Here is a 19,786-nt window from a genome sequence, read left to right on the forward strand (position 1 = left end):
AACTGAGGGCACGGGATTGGGTCCAGGGGCCACACACACACACAGAAGCAATCACAGTCTCTGTCCCTGTGCTCAACAATGGGTCACAGGTACAAGAAGCAGTGGAGGGATTTGTTCACTGCACTGGAGACCGAGGGGGCCTAGTCCAGGACCCCATATGACCCAGATGGTCTATTGTGCAGGTGAGATGGGTGGTCTTGGCTGGAAAGATGGAGACAAGGATGTCCCAAGGACAGTGACCACGTTCCACTGGAACAGGCTCTGTTTCCATACAGGAAGTGCACCCCACACTTTCATAATCTTCCACTGCTGTGTGGTTCTGGCTTACAGACGAAGAACCTGTCAGTCCCAGAGAGCACACAGGTAGAACACAGTGATACACATGTACTGAGGGACACTTTTGACCTCTGGAGACCAGCTCCCCTACCTACAGGTGGACTGAAGTGGTCCCAACAGACATATGTGCACCAGCAAGAGCTCTGGCACCCAGGACTTTCCCAAAACCCAGCGTGCTACCCTCAATTTCACAGAGCAGAACCAGGAAGACAGATGTCTGGACCTGGAAAGTCTTCTGAATTTCCCTGGTGATCTAGAGGTTGTTGTGCACGTGGGGGCCTGTGCTACATCAGTAAACAAAGAGAAAGTCCTTTCTGTCTACTCACCCCTGATTAGACTTGTGCATCTATGCAGGAGACTTGAGCAGGCCTAGAGAAGGGAGCATCTGGGCAGACTTACAAACACAGCAAATGATGCTCTACACACCCAGTGGCCCTGGCAGAAAATGATCCTCCATGCCTCTCATGTAGTTTTTCACCTCATGAATTCCAAAATGAAACCTAAAATAAAGCATCTAAAACATAAATGTTAAGAGTCAAAAATATAAATCACTTAGACAATTTACAAAATCTTTCTAACTTGGAGTGACTCGCAGATTATGAGTACATCACAACTATGATACATAATAAAAAGATAAATGATAATTTCTCCAAATCTCAAACAATTTTAATTCAAGAAACGCATTTTCAAAGTGAAAAAAGAACACAGAGATTCAGACAAAATATTTTAAAATCATGTATCTGGGCCGGCGCCGCGGCTCACTAGGCTAATCCTCCGCCTTGCGGCGCCAGCACACCAGGTTCTAGTCCCAGTCGGGGCGCCAGATTCTGTCCCAGTTGCCCCTCTTCCAGGCCAGCTCTCTGCTGTGGCCCGGGAGCGCAGTGGAGGATGGCCCAAGTACTTGGGCCCTGCACCCCATGGGAGACCAGGATAAGTACCTGGCTCCTGCCATCGGATAAGCGCTGTGCGCCGGCCACAGTGCACCGGCTGTGGCGGCCATTGGAGGGTGAACCAATGGAAAAGGAAGACCTTTCTCTCTGTCTCTCTCTCTCACTGTCCACTCTGCCTGTCAAAAAATAAAAAAAAAAGGAACCTAGCATATAAATGGGTTAAATTCTCCACTTAAAGGATACAGACTGGCTGAATGGATAAATACCAACACAAAATATACTGCCTGGAAGAAATCCATTTCAGACACATTATATAATGATAAAAGAATCAGTCAAAAAGAGGATATAACAACTGTAAATACATACATGCACCTGAAAACTAGACCACCTAAGCATGTAATGCAAACAACATTGGATCTAAAGGGAGGTAGAGACCCTACAGCAATAGGAGCTGGGGACTTCAACATCCCACCTGTCAATGGACAGATCATCTAGGCAGTCTAGAAACACTAGACTTAAGGAGTGCTACAAACCAAACAGACTTATCATTTGTGGAACGCTGCCTCTGGATCCTCAACTGCAAGACAGTGGTTAACCACAGGACCTAACTCTATATCACTGTTGGGAAGAACAAATTGATTAAATGAAAAGAACCTAGAAGGAAACCTGGTCATAATGAGCACAGAACATACTCATCAATGCTGTGGGTGATTAATATTGGTATCAAAAAAGATATCAAAAAGAAAGAAAGACTGAAATGTAAGATCTGAGCCTTTGAAACAAATAAAAGAAAGCACAGGGGAACTGCTTCAGGACAGTGCAATGGGCAAGGATTTCTTAGATCAGATCCCAAGAGCACAGGATACCAAGCCAACTAGCAGACAAGTGGAATTTCACCAAATTAAATAGCTTTTGTAGAGCAATGGAAACAATATCTGCAAGCCATACATCTGACATAGCAGTTAGTAAAGTCGATATAAAACACAACCCAACAGCAAAAGCAAAAAAAACCAAGTAATTCAGACTTAAAAATGGCTGTAGATAGAAATAGACATTGCTTAAAGATATGTAAGTGGTTCTCCTGTTCCATGGCACAGGAGGGAACTACAGAAACTGTGAAGTACTGGACAGAAATGCTCATCACTATCTCTGAGAGATGCAAAGCAAAACCACAATGGGATACCAAAGGGACGAAAGATAACAAGTGAGGATGTCTGTGGAGGGGAGGGAACACTTGGCACTCTGTGGGTGAGAATGTATATCTAGTAAAGCAGTAAGGAAGTTGCTCAAAAAAGAGAAACTACACCTACCATCCAGTTCAGCAACCCCACTACCAGGTGTACATCCAAGGGGAAGGAAGTCAGTCTGTGGATGAGAGATCTGTGCCCCCATGTTTACTGCAGTCCTGTTCCCAGTAGCTAAGAAATGCAAACAACCTACACATCCACCCACCAAAAGATGGAAAAAGAAAAAAAAGGGTGGGGGGAGTACATGTACACATAGGAATACTACTCAGCTATAAAAAAGGTTGAAATCTTGTCATTTGTGATAACATGGGAGGATCTGGAAGTCACTGAGTTAAGTGAAATAAGCCAAGCACAGAAAGAGAAACACCACATGACCTCACTCACATGTGGAATCTGGAAAGTGGTGATGCCCTGGAGGATAAGAGTACAACGGCAGTTGTCAGAGGCCGGGAGGCAGGGACAAGGGCAGTGGGCAGGGACGGACTAGTGTGAGTCACAGCTGACAGAGCAGGGGTCTCTGTGCTTCTGCTGCACAGGACGGGACTGCACGGCAGAGGACAAGGCTGATGCCCTGTGTATCTCCCTAGGAATGCAGACACAGCCCTGCAGTGTGGCGTTTGCTTCCCCACAGGAACAAGCCCAGTGAACTCAGGTGACAGAAGAGGAGGAGGTGGGGAGCAAGGGCTTTCCACCTCTCTGCTCACTTCCTGCAGGGTCAACCAACTAAGGGGAAAGTCCAGGGTGATCTCACCATGGACACGCCCAGTCCTGACCCTGCAATTCCCCACAAGCTCAGGTTACGCTCAGGTCTGAAATCATGCAATTCTAAGCCTTAAAAACCAACGACCTGGATAAGATGACCTGGGTGAAGTTCCAGGGATGCTGGGAAGGGAGATCCCACCCCAGCTCCCTCTCCTCACAAGTGACACACAGTAATGGTGTCCACAGCAGCTAGGAGGGTGAAGGTGCAGAGGCTCAGGTTTCAGGGTTTGACAAGGACCACCTTCTACAATCCTGATAACTCGAAGAGGGGACAACTGTGCCCACACTGTAGGCAGGGAAACTGAGGCACAAGGCAGGGAATCCACATAACCCAAGTTACCTCTATACAGCAGAGTCCAGATGTATGACTTTGCTTACTGAACAGCCCTTTCTCTCCAGGACTTCAGTGTTCTCTGGGTTTCCACTCCTGTACCCCTGCGCCAGGGGCTCTCCCCTTGGCACCGTGGACACTGGACCCAGATCAATCTTGGTCCGGGGAACCCTCGGCACTGCAGGGTGTGGGGCAGCATCTCTGGCCCCCACATGACCCAAGCCAGGAGCACCTCCCAGTTGTGCCAACCACAGTGTCCCTTAGGGAGGCATAATCTCCATAGCTAGGAACCGGGGCCCCATGGTCAATCTCCACTCAGTGGACAAAATATATATATTTTTTAATTTTTTTCATCAATTTTCATTTGATTTGAAAAGCAGAAAGAGAGGCAGAGCTCCCATCCGGTGGCAGTGACTCAAGTACTTGAGCCACTGCCTGTGCCCCCCAGAGACACATCAGTGGGAAGCTAATTGGAAGTGGAATACTGGCAGCCAAAACCAGCACCCTCATGGGGAAACAGGCATCCAAGCTGGCAATTTGACCTCCTGTGCCACAAATCCCTCCTGTAACAAAGCTTTTTAAAAAAATCGAGGCCGGCACAGTGGCTCACTAGGCTAATCCATTGCTTGCAGCACCGGCACCCTGGGTTCTAGTCCCTGTCTGGGCGCCAGATTCTGTCCTGGTCACTCCTCTTCCAGTCCAGCTCTCTGCTGTGGCCTGGGAGTGCAGTGGAGGATGGCCCAGGTCCTTGGGTCCTTCACCACATGGGAGCCCAGGAGGAAGCATCTGGCTCCTGGCTTCAGATTGGCACAGCACGCTGGCCCCAACATGCCAGCCACAGGGGCCACTTGGGGGGTGAACCAACAGAAAAAGGAAGACCTTTCTCTCTGTCTCTCTCTAACTTTGCCTGTCAAAAAAAAAATCCATGGCTGGCACCACTGTCTGTAGTGCCACCATCCCTTATGGGCACCAGTTCAAGTCCCAGCTGCTCCACTTCCAATAAAGCTCTCTGGAAAAGCAGAAGATGGCTCAAGTCCTTGTGCCCCTCACCTGCATGGGATACAGAGAGAAAGCTCCTGGTTCCTAGCTTCCAATTGGCCCAGCTCCAGCCATTGGAGCTTTCTGAGGACTGAACCAGTGGACGGAAGACCTCTCTCTCTGCCTCTGCCTCTCTGTAACTCTGCCGTTCAAATAAATAAATAAATCTTAAAAAAAAATACCTAACACACGCACTTTAAAAAAAATCAAGGAGCCAATGCTGTGACATGGCAGGTAAAGCCAACACATGCCAGGCAAACATCCCAAATGGGCACAAATTCAAGTCCCTAATGCTCCACTTCTGATCCAGCTCCTTGCTGATGTGTCTGTAGGCAGCAGAAAATGGCCCAAGTACTTGGATGTCCCAGCTTCTCACTTCAGCCTGGCCCAGCCCCAGCCCTTCATGCCATCTGGGGAGTGAACCAGTAAATGAAAGATCTCCCTCTGTATCTCATCTCCCTCTTTTAGGGGGAAAAAGAAAGGTTTCCTGAGACCCTCAGTGGCTCCCCTTGGCTCCAGGTTAAAACACAAAACCTCTCCCTCTGAATAAGGCCTGGACTTCTTGATTGCCCAGAGGCTGCCAGGCACCAGTTCCCCCCAACCCCGCAATGTTACTCCCAGGGGACTCCCAGAGGCACAAGCTCCCAAACACCCCCACCTCAGCTCCAGCCTTCTATCATCAAGTCCCCTGGAGCTCCTGTCACAGTCTGCCATGTGCCTTTAATGAGGGGTGGGAACAAGAGCTTCTGTGCCCATGTCTGGTGGTAACAGCCTGGCCTTAGAACTAACCATCTTGGGTTAGAGCCCTGGCCCTTCCACTCGTTGGGCAGGCGCCATGGAGCAAGCACCCCCTGCCCGGCTCTGAGCCTCCCTTTCCTCACTTATCAAATGGGCTCACTCCACACCATCAGGACACAGAGAATGGAAGGGCTGCACAGTACTTGATGCAGCTCCTAGGGAGTTCGGATACTCAACAGTCTCTTTGATTTTTTTTTTTTGCCATATTAGGAAAAAAAAAAAAAGAAAAGATATTCCCAGTTGGTTGGCATCAGTATCGCCAAGAGCAGACAGCTGGAAAATCTGGGTGCCCCGCAGAAGCGGGAACAGGTGATGCTTGCTCATCTCACTCCACACTGTGTGAGGCACGACTCTCCATCCTGAAGGTGCCTGCAGTGGTGCCTGCCCTGCACAACTGGTTCTATGACACAGATGCATCATCTCGCCACATCTGCAGGTCAGGAGCCTGCATGCTTCAGGCTCAAGGTCTCTCCTGAGGTTACAAGGGGCCATCTGGGATGCTGTGGCCTCAGTTCCTTGTTGCTGTAGGGCTGCATCCCTGTTTCCTGCCTTGCCTAGGTGGTTTGCTTGGATCCTCATGTGGGGTGAGCTGATGCAAGGTCAGGTTCTCGGGTCAGGTCCAGGAGGACTGTCTGGTCTTCTTAGGCCCTGGCTGACTCACTCAGTGTCACACACATCATCTCCATTTATACTGACATGGTCACTGATTCAGGGACCTCCACCTAAGCTGCAGAGTCTGTCCCACAATGGGGTACCACAGGAGAATGACACCATGGGGTGAGACCCAGAATCAGGTGGTACCCGTGGGGCATGGGCAGGCATCCTAGGGGAGAAGGTTGGACAGTGAGCCAGAAGGAGGGCAGGGCAGGCTCTCCAGGGATCAGCAGTAGGGAGCCCCCAGCTGGCAGGCAGACAGTGCAGCCAGGGCACAGAGAGACTGGATGGAGACATCTCCCAGGATGCAAGACAGCTCAGCTGCAGGCGTACACCTTCCGGATAGGTTAACGCCGGCGAGACCTCGGAGACACCAGACACGTTTATCGGCTTTTCAGCTTCCACTTTATTTTTCAGCAGACTCGCATTACATGTCGCGAACACCCGCCGTCTTTGCCTCCTCCAACCCTCTTATATATCCCGCCCTGTTACCGGCATTCATTCACAACTCCTTCATTCACCACTCCCACTTATTACTGGCGTTCATTCATCACTCCCGCGCACCGTCCACCTATCTATATATGATTCACGGAAAACATGTTACCAACTCAGCAAGAGTAAGTGTGGGAAACATGCAATAACAGGATGCTGAAAGTCAAAACAGGATCTTGCAATTAGCAACGGGCAGGGTGGAAAAAGCCCAGCACTAAACTTCTTGTGCTTGTACATGTCGGGAGGGGCACAGCTGGCCAGGATGTCCGGATCCCTGACATCTCCCCCTTATTTCTTTGCAAAATGGAGTGGTACTGTGCCTGTCTTAGGTGACCAAGAGCATCTATCGGGCTTACCCGTCATTGGCACATGAACATGAGGTGTGGAGGGAGCGTTCATGCCCTGTCTTAGGTTGCCTTGAAGACCTCTCAGAACTTACCCGTCTCTGACTACCATTCCAGCAGATTCAGCCACACCTGAATCTGTCCATTTTGCATGGGGTACTGGTTATTGAATGTTAGCTGGCTTGTTTAACCACCATTTGCATATTAATAGCCCTTGCAAGATCCGAACAATAATTGATCCTGTTATAAGCACAATAAGAGGGGCGGAGCCAAGATGGCGGAATAGTGAGGGCGCGCACTGATAGTCCGGGAAAATTTAGTTTAATAAAAGGGGAGTTACGGTAGCTGCAGAAAATAGAACCAAAAAAAAAAAAAATTGCAGGGGAAACCCTTCTGGATGGAGCAGCCGTGAATCGGAGGACCTACTGGGAGAACAAGGTCGCCCACCGCGCGGAAGCCAAGTCGCGGGACCGAGCCGCAGAAGCCCCAGGGTCTGTGCGCCAGTGCTCCAAGGGGAGTGCATGCCACACAGACAACAGCGGGGAGACTTGGGACGCTCAGGGCTCCGAGTCCACACATCGGCGCTGGAAGGGGAGGTGAGCTCAATAACCCGAGACATTGGTGGGAAAACGGGGGTCAGAATCTAGAGGGGGGCCGGAAAGTGCAGCAAACTCACTACTGGAAAGAAGGAAAAAAAAAAGCTTCAGGGTTTCTCTTTCCCCTAACCTTGCAAAGGTTACAAGGCTGCAAGGCTTGAAGAATTCCCAAGAGACAAAGAACAGGCCTCCTCTCTGGATTTACATATCAATGGGGGAGAGTTAAGGAACTGAGTCACTACAATTCAGTAGCCTAGGCAACCCAGTGGGAGTCCAGAGGAGCCAAAGACTGGAAGCTAAATACCATCAATTCTGCACAGCCCTGCCCTGCGGTGTTACTTACCCCCTGAATAAATAAAATAAATAAATAAATAAAAAGAGAGAGATTTACCACGCATAACCTGAGGGTGTCACCTTTGCACACCCTTAACCAGGAAGAACCAGGCAGAGCTCTCAGGCTGCACCCATCTCAAGCCTCCAAGGCTCCTCCAACAGCAGGCAGCCCACTTAACATGGACACAGTATAAAAAAAAAAAAAAAGAAAGAAAAAAAAAAACGCACAGTGACGCAAGAAGAATTAACTATGCCGAGTAACAAACACAGAAATAGAGGGAGCAAGATCAATGATGACACTATGATGCCTCCAAATAAGCAAAACACCCCAAGCCAAGAGTATGAAGATGATGAGATAGAAGAAATGCAAGATACGGATTTCAAAAAATTTATGATAAGAACAATTAGAAGTTTTCAAAAGCAAATCCTTGAACTACAGAAATCCTTAATGGACAAGATTGAAAATCTCTCTCGTGAAAATGAAATTTTAAGGAAGAGTCAAAATGAAACTCAGAAACTAGTAGAACAGGAAAGTGTAATAGTGAAGAGAAATCAAAATGAAATGAAGAGCTCAATAGATCAAATGACAAACACATTAGAAAGCCTTAAAAACAGAATGGGTGAAGCAGAAGAGAGAATATCGGACTTAGAAGATAGAGCACAGGAAAACATACAGTCAAACCAAAGAAAAGAAGAGGAAATTAGAAACCTAAAAAATATTGTTGGGAATCTACAGGATACTATTAAAAAAACCAACATTCGAGTTCTAGGAGTTCCTGAAGGCATGGAGAGGGAGACAGGATTGGAAGGCCTTTTTAGTGAGATACTAGCAGAGAACTTTCCAGGTTTGGAGAAGGACAGAGATATCTTAGTACAGGAAGCTCATAGAACCCCCAATAAACATGACCAAAAGAGATCCTCACCACGACACGTGGTAATTAAACTTACCACAGTGAAACATAAAGAAAAGATCCTAAAATATGCAAGAGAGAAACATCAGATTACTCTCAGAGGATCTCCAATCAGACTCACAGCTGACTTCTCATCAGAAACCCAACAAGCTAGGAGGGAATGGCGAGACATAGCACAGGTGCTAAGAGAGAAAAATTGCCAGCCCAGAATATTATATCCTGCCAAGCTCTCATTTGTGAATGAAGGTGAAATAAAGACCTTTCATAGCAAACAGAAATTGAAAGACTTTGTGACCACTCGTCCGGCCCTGCAAAAGATACTTAAAGATGTGCTACACTCAGAAACACAGAAACACGGCCATCAATATGAAAGAAGGGAAAGGAAGAACACCTACCAGTAAAAGAGCATGGGAAGCTCAAAGCATATACTAGAAAATATTTCCGGGAAAATGGCAGGGCAAAGTCACTACGTATCAATAGTCACATTGAACATTAATGGTCTGAATTCTTCAGTTAAAAGACACCGTTTGGCTGACTGGCTCACAGAACACAACCCAACTATTTGTTGCCTACAAGAAACACATCTCTCTAACAAAGAGGCATGCAGACTGAAAGTGAAAGGTTGGAAAAAGATATTCCATGCCAACAGAAACCAAAAAAAAGCAGGTGTAGCCATATTAATATCAGACAAAATAAACTTTAATACAAAAACTGTTAAGAGAGACAAAGAGGGACACTATATAATGATTAAGGGTTCAATTCAACAGGAAGATGTAACTATTATAAATGTATATGCACCTAATTACAGGGCACCGGTCTATTTAAAAGATATGTTAAGGGACTTAAAGGGAGATTTAGATTCCAATACAATAGTACTGGGGGACTTCAATACTCCACTCTCAGAAATAGATCATCCGGACAGAAGATCAACAAGGAAACAGCAGATTTAATTGACACTATTGCCCAAATGGATCTAACAGATATCTACAGAACTTTCAACCCTACATCTACAGACTTCACATTCTTCTCAGCAGCGCATGGAACCTTCTCTAGGATTGATCACATACTAGGCCATAAAGCAAGTCTCAGCAAATTTAAAAGAATTAGAATCATACCATGCAGCTTCTCAGACCACAGCGGGATGAAGCTGGAAATTAGCAACTCAGGAAACCCCAGAAAGTATGCAAACACATGGAGACTGAACAACATGCTCCTGAATGAACACTGGGTCATTCAAGAAATCAAAAGAGAAATCAAAAACTTTCTGGAAGTAAATGAAGACTACAACACAACATATCAAAACTTATGGGATACAGCAAAAGCAGTATTGAGAGGCAAATTTATAGCAATAGGTGCCTATATCAAGAAATTGGAAAGGTACCAAATAAATGAGCTTTCAGCGCACCTCAAAGACCTAGAAAAACTGCAGCAAACCAAACCCAAATCTAGTAGGAGAAGAGAAATAATTAAAACCAGAGAAGAAATTAACAGGATTGAATCCAAAAAAAATTACAAAAAATCAGCCAAGCGAGAAGCTGGTTTTTTGAAAAAATAAACAAAATTGACTCCCCATTGGCCCAACTAACTAAAAAAAGAAGAGAAAAGACCCAAATCAATAAAATCAGAGATGAAGAAGGAAACGTAACAACAGACACCACAGAAATAAAAAGAATCATCAGATATTACTACAAGGACCTGTATGCCAGCAAACAGGAAAACCTATCAGAAATGGATAGATTCCTGGACACATGCAATCTACCAAAATTGAACCATGAAGACATCGAAAATCTAAATAGACCCATAACTGAAACAGAAATTGAAACAGTAATAAAGGCCCTCCCAACAAAGAAAAGCCCAGGACCAGATGGATTCACTGCTGAATTCTACCAGACATTTAAAGAAGAACTAATCCCATTTCTTCTCAAACTATTCAGAACAATCGAAAAAGAGGGAATCCTCCCAAATTCTTTCTATGAAGCCAGCATCACCTTAATCCCTAAGCCAGAGAAAGATGCAGCACTGAAAGAAAATTACAGACCAATATCCCTGATGAACATAGATGCAAAAATCCTCAATAAAATTCTGGCCAATAGAATACAACAACACATCAGGAAAATCATCCACCCAGACCAAGTGGGATTCATCCCTGGTATGCAGGGATGGTTCAACATTCGCAAATCAATCAATGTGATTCACCACAGTAACAGACTGCAGAAGAAAAACCATATGGTTATCTCAATTGATGCAGAGAAAGCATTTGATAAAATTCAACACCCTTTCATGATGAAAACTCTAAGCAAATTGGGTATAGAAGGAACATTCCTCAATATAATCAAAGCAATTTATAAAAAACCCACAGCCAGCATCCTATTGAATGGGGAAAAGTTGGAAGCATTTCCACTGAAATCTGGCACCAGGCAGGGATGCCCACTCTCACCACTGCTATTTAACATAGTTCTGGAAGTTTTAGCCAGAGCCATCAGACAAGAAAAAGAAATCAAAGGAATACAAATCAAGAAGGAAGAAGTCAAACTATCCCTCTTTGCAGACGATATGATTCTGTACTTAGAGGATCCAAAGAACTCTACTAAGAGACTATTGGAACTCATAGAGGAGTTTGGCAAAGTGGCAGGATATAAAATCAATGCACAAAAATCAACAGCCTTTGTATACACGGGCAATGCCACGGCTGAGGAAGAACTGCTAAGATCAATCCCATTCACAATAGCTACAAAAACAATCAAATACCTTGGAATAAACTTAACCAAGGACGTTAAAGATCTCTACGATGAAAATTACAAAACCTTAAAGAAAGAAATAGAAAGGATACCAAAAAATGGAAAAATCTTCCATGCTCATGGATTGGAAGAATCAACATCATCAAAATGTCCATTCTCCCAAAAGCAATTTATAGATTCAATGCAATCCCAATCAAGATACCAAAGACATTCTTCGCAGATCTAGAAAAAATGATGCTGAAATTCATATGGAGGCACAAGAGACCTCGAATAGCTAAAGCAATCTTGTACAACAAAAACAAAGCCGGAGGCATCACAATACCAGACTTCAGGACATACTACAGGGCGGTTGTAATCAAAACAGCATGGTACTGGTACAGAAACAGATGGATAGACCAATGGAACAGAATTGAAACACCAGAAATCAATCCAAACATCTACAGCCAACTTATATTTGATCAAGGATCTAAAACTAATTCCTGGAGCAAGGACAGTCTATTCAATAAATGGTGCTGGGAAAATTGGATTTCCACGTGCAGAAGCATGAAGCAAGACCCCTACCTTACACCTTACACAAAAATCCACTCAACGTGGATTAAAGACCTAAATCTACATCCTGACACAATTAAGTTATTAGAGAACATTGGAGAAACCCTTCAAGATATTGGCACAGGCAAAGAGTTTCTGGAAAAGACCCGGGAGGCACAGACAGTCAAAGCCAAAATCAACTATTGGGATTGCATCAAATTGAGAAGTTTCTGTACTGCAAAAGAAACAGTCAGGAGAGTGAAGAGACAACTGACAGAATGGGAAAAAATATTTGCAAACTATGCAACAGATAAAGGGTTGATAACCAGAATCTACAAAGAGATCAAGAAACTCCACAAAAACAAAACCAACAACCCACTTAAGAGATGGGCCAAGGACTTCAATAGACATTTTTCAAAAGAGGAAATCCAAATGGCCAACAGGCACATGAAAAAATGTTCAAGGTCACTAGCAATCAGGGAAATGCAAATCAAAACCACAATGAGGTTTCACCTCACCCCGGTTAGAATGGCTCACATACAGAAATCTACCAACAACAGATGCTGGCGAGGATGTGGGGAAAAAGGGACACTAACCCACTGTTGGTGGGAATGCAAACTGGTCAAGCCACTATGGAAGTCAGTCTGGAGATTCCTCAGAAACCTGAAGATAACCCTACCGTTCGACCCAGCCATCCCACTCCTTGGAATTTACCCAAAGGATATTAAATTGTCAAACAAAAAAGCGGTCTGCACCCTAATGTTTATTGCAGCACAATTCACAATAGCCAAGACCTGGAACCAACCTAAATGCCCATCAATGGTAGACTGGATAAAGAAATTATGGGATATGTATTCTTTAGAATACTATACCGCAGTAAGAAACAACGAAATCCAGTCATTTGCAACAAAATGGAGGAATCTGGAACACATCATGCTGAGTGAAGTAAGCCAGTCCCAAAGGGACAAATACCATATGTTCTCCCTGATCGGTGACAACTGACTGAACACCAAAAAGGAAACCTCCTGAAGTGAAATGGACACTATGAGAAATGGTGACTTGATCAGCATAGCCCTGACTGCTAATGGACAACTTAATACATTATCCCTCATAGTATTTTTTTTGTCTGTTCTACTTAATATGACTGGTTTAATTCTGTAATTATCACACAGTTATTCTTAATTGTTGAAAATTAACTGAAATGTGATCCCTGTTAAACATAAGAGTGGGAATAAGAGAGGGAAGAGATGTATAATTTGGGGCATGCTCGGGCTGACTTGCCCCAATTGGTAGAGTTGGAAACATACCAGGGGATTCCAATTCAATCCCATCAAGGTGGCATGTGCCAATGCCATCTCACTATTCCAAGTGATCAATTTCAGTTCACAATTGATCATAATGAAAGGACTAAGAGTCAAAGGGAGCACATAAACAAGTCTAGTATCTGCTAACACTAACCGATAGAATAAATAAAGGGGAGAGTGATCCAACATGGGAAGTGAGATACTCAGCAGACTCATAGAATGGCGGATGTCCTAAATAGCACTCTGGCCTCAGAATCAGCCCTAAAGGCACTCGGATCTGGCTGAAAAGCCCATGAGAGTATTTCAGGCATGGAAAGCCAAGACACTCTGGCAAAAAGATCTCTGTGAGTGAGATCCCAGTGGAAAGAACAGGTCTTCAAAGAGGGAGGTGCCTTTCTCTGAAGGGAGGAGAGAACCTCCACTTTGACTATGACCGTGTCTAAACAAGATAAGAGTCGGAGAACTCAAGGGGCTTCCATAGCCTTGGAAACTCATGACTGGTGCATAGGGAGATTACTGATGCCATAAACAGGAGTGTCAATTTGTAAAGTCAACAACAGGAGTCACTGTGCACTTACTCCTCATGTAGGATCTCTGTCCTTAATGTGCTGTACACTGAGGCTTAATGCTATAACGAGTACTCAAACAGTATATTTCACTTTGTGTTTCTATGGGGGTGCAAACGATTGAAATCTTTACTTAATGTACACTAAACTGATCTTCTGTAAAAAAAAAAAAATTATCAATTCCCAACTTGACTCTCACTGGGATTAAACATGGCAATAGGTCTGATCTGATTTCATCATCATTTAAAAAAAATCATCTATTATTTTTCACTTTATGTTTCTGTGTGGGAGCAAACTGTTGAAATCCTTACTTAAGGTATACTAAGCTGATCTTCTGTGTATTAAGATAATCGAAAATGAATCTTGATGTGAATGGAAGGGGAGAGGGAGTGGGAAAGGGGAGGGTTGTGGGTGGGAGGGACGGTATGGGGGGGGGAGCCATTGTAACCCATGAGTCATACTTTGGAAATTTATATTCATTAAATAAAAGATAAAAAAAAAGAAAAAAAAATAAGCACAATAAGAGCCAACCCTATAATAGTGGCCCATTGTTTAATTGGATTCCAACTACCATTTAACATGCTACCCAAAAGATGGGACTGATTAGCGGCAAATGAAAAGTGGTTGTAGGGGTAGGTGGTAACACAAACTGCAGTAGATCGAATAACACAGGGTATGCCAACCAGGCCTAATCTTGCAATAAATCCATTCATTAACAGCTGAATAGCAGTATATCATCAAGTGCCTGGGTGGTAGATCTTGTGATGCTATCAAGTATGGCCAGTGTGGAGGTTTGGCTCACGGCCATGCCAATAGCGGCCTAAAAGCTGATAACGCTGCAATTACTGCAACGATGACCATGGTGACTCCAAAGTCTCTCCTGTGTTGAACAGCCATAGAGAAGTCCTTCCCAGGCAAATACACAACTGGAGAGGGAGAGGTAGGGCTCTCAAGAGACCCCAATACTCATCCAGCTTGGCCATCGTTGGTGACAGTGGCGTCACTATTAGTAGGAGTAGGATCACGATCATCTTGCCACTCTATTGTTCTTGTCCGTCTTTCTGGAGTCCAGATTGGATTTTTTTCTTCCTGTGGGAGAAAACAAACAGCGCCTCGTACCCTTCTTATTAATGGGTATGGGCCTTTCCATTTGTTATCTTGTGGGTCTTTCCACATAATCATTTTTCTAACATGTGGCTGAGCTTCTGTCGGTTCATGGGGTTTATTACTGTTGGGGGTCTGTTCCAAGATTACATGACGTTCTGCCGGGGTGAGACCATCAGCTTTTTTATTTAAAAAATTTATGGTAAGTAAGGCGAGGTTGAGAATGTCTTTAGGGGAAAGGGATAGTGCCCCTATTCCCCCTTTTTGTTTTAATACAAAGTTTTTCAGATACAGATTAGTGCATTCCACAACGGCTTGTCCAGTAGGGTTATATGGGATGCCGGTTAAATGAGAGATATGAAAAGTTGCTAAAAACTCAGCAAAAGCCTTAGAAGTATAAGCAGGTCCATTATCAGTTTTTATTATATTAGGAATTCCCCAAGAAGCAAAACATTGTAACATATGTTGCATTACATGGGAAGTGGACTCTTTGGCGGCGGCGGTAGCCATAACTACTCCTGAGTCAGTATCCACCGTAACATGGACACAGGATAGCTTGCCAAAGGCAGGGATATGCGTTACATCCATTTGCCAAATGTGACATGGATAAAGGCCCCGGGGATTAGCTCCAGTGGGCATAGTAACAGGCTGATGAATAACACATTTTTCGCAATTTTGGACAATAGATTTAGCTTTACGAATAGGGATATTAAACCTCATACTTAAGGTCTTACTATTAACATGCCAAAGTTTGTGATATTCTGTTGCCTGTTCCATGGCAGTGCAAGCTAAAAGGAAGCGGGAATGTTGATCGGCAAGGGCATTTCCCGCGGTGAGAGGACCTGGCAGGGAGGTATGTGCTCTAATATGGGTGATAAAAATGGGATCTGATCTCCTAAATAAAGCGTGCTGAACAAGCTCAAAATAAGGAAACACTGTAGAACTTTTGGATATTAACGAAGGGGAGCCTAGCCTCTTAACAGCATTAACAACATATAAGCTATCAGAAACGATATTAAGAGGACCCTCAACCATATTTAATAACTTAGCCACTACAGCTAGCTCTGCATGTTGAGGTGAGGGAGATGCAGTAACTGCATGATGCACCTGACCTTGTAAAATAGCCACCCCGGTACCTCCTTTTGCTCCATCAGTAAAAGCTATGGGTGCTTTGGGAATGGGATTAGCATGGTTAAAATGGGGAGGCCAGGTTGAGTGGCCCCCATAGGTTGCATTTGTTTATTTATAGCTCTTAAATCATGAAGTAGGCGATATTTACCTGATTTCTTTTTAATCACAAAGATAGGAGTATTCCAAGGAGAAGTAGATGGCTGAAGATGTCCTGCCCCTAATTGTTCCTCTACTAAGGTTTTTACAGCAGCCAATTTTTCTTCTGTAAGGGGCCACTGCGAAATCCACACTGGCTTAGAGGAGAGCCAAGTTATAGGGATTGGCTGCAGTGCGGTGGCCCCTCCTGGAAACCCAGTCCATGCCTGTCCTTTTCTCCTTTTGGACTAATGGGCATTGTAATACCCTGTTCCCTAGCTCCCAGGCCTCCACCTTTATATCCCATTCGCGTCATGATGTTCCACGCAGCCTGTGATCCTTGTTGTTTTCCCTTTTCATTAGTCAAGGTAAGTCTTAGTTCCTGTAGGACGTCTCGTCCCCACAGGGTAACTGGCAGCTTACAGATATATGGTTGGAACTGTCCAGAATGGCCTTCATTGTCAGTCCAAGTGAGGATGCTGGCACTCCTAGGTGGAGCATGGGTAGTACCCAACCCTACCAGTGTATTCTCTGACTCTTGTGTTGGCCAGGAGGGAGGCCAGTCATCTGCGGCTATAATATTTACATCAGCCCCAGTATCTAACAAGCCTTGTATTGTTTTTCCCTGAATGACAAGAGGCCAAAGTGGTCTGTTTTCCAATGATAAGGAGAGTGCTGCAAAATTACTTCCTTGTTTAGCTCTCTGATCTCTAATTTTTTCCCAGCATAGTAGTTGTGCTAGGGGTCTGTCATTATCTACGATAGCTGCACCTAAGGTGGCTTGAACGATAACTTTAGGTTTGCATGTGGGGAAAGTTACTATTGCTGGCTGAATTTGGAGTCCGCGCTGAAAATTAGTGGCTCGTCCAATCACTAGTCCGAAGCGAGTATTGGGAAGAGAATTTTTAGTAGGGACTACATCAATGATTTGAGGACCCATAGCTGGAGTTAATATTTGAGACTCCGCTGGCCGCAATTCGAAACAGCTTACTGTTCCTGATCCCCCTTTTTTGATTGCTGGCGCACCCAATTTTGCTTCGGGCCCCGGTGTGCTGGGGCCCCTCTCCCGTTTTTTGTCTCTTGGGGAATGGGGTTTCCTGCTCTATCAGTCTTAGAATAACAATCACTGGCCCAATGATTACCTTTCCCACATTTAGGGCATAATCCTGGCTGTCGTTTGTTGGGCTTATGTTGTCTACATTCCTTTTTTACATGTCCGGGTTGGCCGCAAGCGAAACATTTGCGGTCACTTGCTCTATTGGCCTTAGCCATTGCCATAGCAGCATGAGCCCCAGAGGCAACATCATCCATGACATCTCTGCAAATTTTCATAAAGGTAGGGATGTCCTTATGTTGCCAAGGCCTTAGCGCGGAGCGACATGTCTTATTAGCATTTTCATATGCCAGTCATCTCAGCAAGGGTGCGGCCTCTTCAGAAGACTCGAACAGATTGCCTGCAGCTTCATAAAGGCAGTTAATAAAATCTGCATAAGGCTCGGTCGGTCCTTGTATTATCTTAGTCAAACTGTGTTTAACTTCCCCCTTTTTTTTGCACTACCTTCCAGGCCCTCAAGGCTATATCTCTTATTTGTTGTAATACATCCCGGGGACACCGAGCTTGCACCGCTTCTGCATGGAATGCTCCCTCTCCGTTTAACATGTCCTCATTCCAGGCAGGTTGCCCATCAGCTCGGTTTTGCGCCACCTGAGTACGAGCTAGTTCCCTATAAGCAGCTGACCATAAGAGATAATCTCCCCCTGAAAGGACTGCCTTGCAGACATTTCTCCAATCTTCAGGGACTAGGCCCTGAGTGCCTAAGGTTCCTAGGATAGCTTTGGTGAAGTTAGCATGTGGCCCGTAGAGAGTCACTGCCTTTTGCAACTCTTTTAATGCTGTGAAGTCGACCGGAGTCCACCCGCGATTTCCTTGGCGGTCTTCGGTCACTGGAAAGATCTGATGGGGGTTAAAGAACTCTGCCCAATTTGGTTTCAGGCGCCGCGGTGGGTGGGGAGTTGAATCCCCAGTATTTATAAAAAAAAGCGGCTTCATCGTCATTACGAGCACTTTCGTTTTCAAGCATTTGCCTTCTAGTCTGTTTCTCCGGCCCAGACTCTAAAACTATGGGCCTCATCTCGCTGGAAGCATTGCCGGCAAAACAGCAACAGCGCATAGGATGACGGGGTGGTTCGTAAGGAGAAGCGGAGGGCATTAAGGGCAACTCCGGGTATAGTGGAAGCGATCCCAGCGTCTGCGAATGTTTCGCTTTTGGTCGGGCTCCTCCGCTTGCTTCCATCCTTGGTTCCTCTATACTATCTCCTTTTTCGCTACTATCATGGGAGTCTTCGCTGAGCTCCTCCAGTAGTTCGGAGCCTTCATCTAAGAGTTCCCCGATCTGGTCATCCTCCGACTGTAAAGCAGTATCTATCAGATAACACAAGCGGATCACTCCCTCCTTGACTCCAGCATTTCGCAATTCACATCCCACCCGTCTCCACCGAACCTGTGATAAATCTCCTTCTTCAACAAACCAAGGACAAGTTTTATATAGTATCCTCATAAAATTGCACACAGCTACACTCTTTACGGGCGTCCCCATTGCCTTTAAAAGGCGGCTAATCAATAGGTGCATTTTCGTGGTGGACTGTGTGTTCCCCATTGTACCGCGGTATTCCTAGGCTTTTTCCCCTAGACTCCCGTCTATAGACTTTTTTTTTTCTTACCTTCTTTCCGCATCGCAGCGATCCGAGTCACGGCACCAGTTGCAGGCATACACCTTCCGGATAGGTTAACGCCGGCGAGACCTCGGAGACACCAGACACGTTTATCGGCTTTTCAGCTTCAACTTTATTTTTCAGCAGACTCGCATTACATGTTGCGAACACCCGCCATCTTCGCCTCCTCCAACCCTCTTATATATCCCACCCTGTTACCGGCATTCATTCACAACTCCTTCATTCACCACTCCCGCTTATTACTGGCGTTCATTCACAGCTCCTGCCTGTTACCAGCATTCATTCATCACTCCCGCCCACGGTCCACCTATTTATATATGATTCACGGAAAACATGTTACCAACTCAGCAAGAGTAAGTGTGGGAAACATGCAATAACAGGATGCTTAAAGTCAAAACAGGATCTTGCAATTAGCAACGGGCAGGGTGGAAAAAGCCCAGCACTAAACTTCTTGTGCTTGTACATGTCGGGAGGGGCACAGCTGGCCAGGCTGTCCCGTTCCCCGACACTCAGCCCCTTTCAGGCTGTCACCAAGAAGATCCAAAGCTGTGCCCTCCAGGCAGGGAGCCACAACGTGAGACAGCAAGGCTCAGGGGGCAGAGAAATGAGACTGGAGCAGAAGTGACAGTGGCGACAGATCCGCAGGCCCCAGGTCCTGGACAGGCGTCTCCAGGATGCTCAGCAGACCTATGAGTGTCTGTAGGCACAGAGATGGACCCAGATGTCAGTATCCCAGCACCTGTGGGCCAGGCCTGGTACAACACCTGTTCGCTTCCTTTAATTGAGCAGAGTCCAGAAAACACCTAAATTTAGAG

At 45.4% G+C, this 19,786-nt stretch overlaps 1 protein-coding gene across 17 annotated transcripts in view; it reads right to left on the reverse strand.

Moving 5' to 3' along the window:
• LOC149121687 (uncharacterized) overlaps nucleotides 1-19,786 on the reverse strand; it is a 117,035-nt gene that overhangs the window by 5,088 nt on the left and 92,161 nt on the right. For 11 of the 17 annotated variants that reach the window (XR_016222374.1, XR_016222365.1, XR_016222368.1 and 8 more), the window contains 2 exons: nucleotides 18,960-19,040; nucleotides 14,412-14,957 (listed from right to left, as the gene is read on the reverse strand). The exons of 1 other annotated variant lie outside the window; for it this stretch is intronic. Coding sequence is in view for 5 of the 16 variants with exons in the window: in XM_089315120.1 (XP_089171246.1) it covers nucleotides 14,896-14,957; nucleotides 18,960-19,040 (143 nt within the window). In the remaining 11 variants the exon portion in view is untranslated. 5 more of the 17 variants (XR_016222367.1, XM_089315121.1, XM_089315119.1 and 2 more) reach the window with 3 other exon arrangements.

The sequence above is a fragment of the Oryctolagus cuniculus genome, chromosome 16 (assembly GCF_051225735.1).
Source record: "Oryctolagus cuniculus isolate XC-2025 breed Fujian yellow rabbit chromosome 16, ASM5122573v1, whole genome shotgun sequence".
Classification (NCBI taxonomy): Eukaryota; Metazoa; Chordata; class Mammalia; order Lagomorpha; family Leporidae; genus Oryctolagus; species Oryctolagus cuniculus.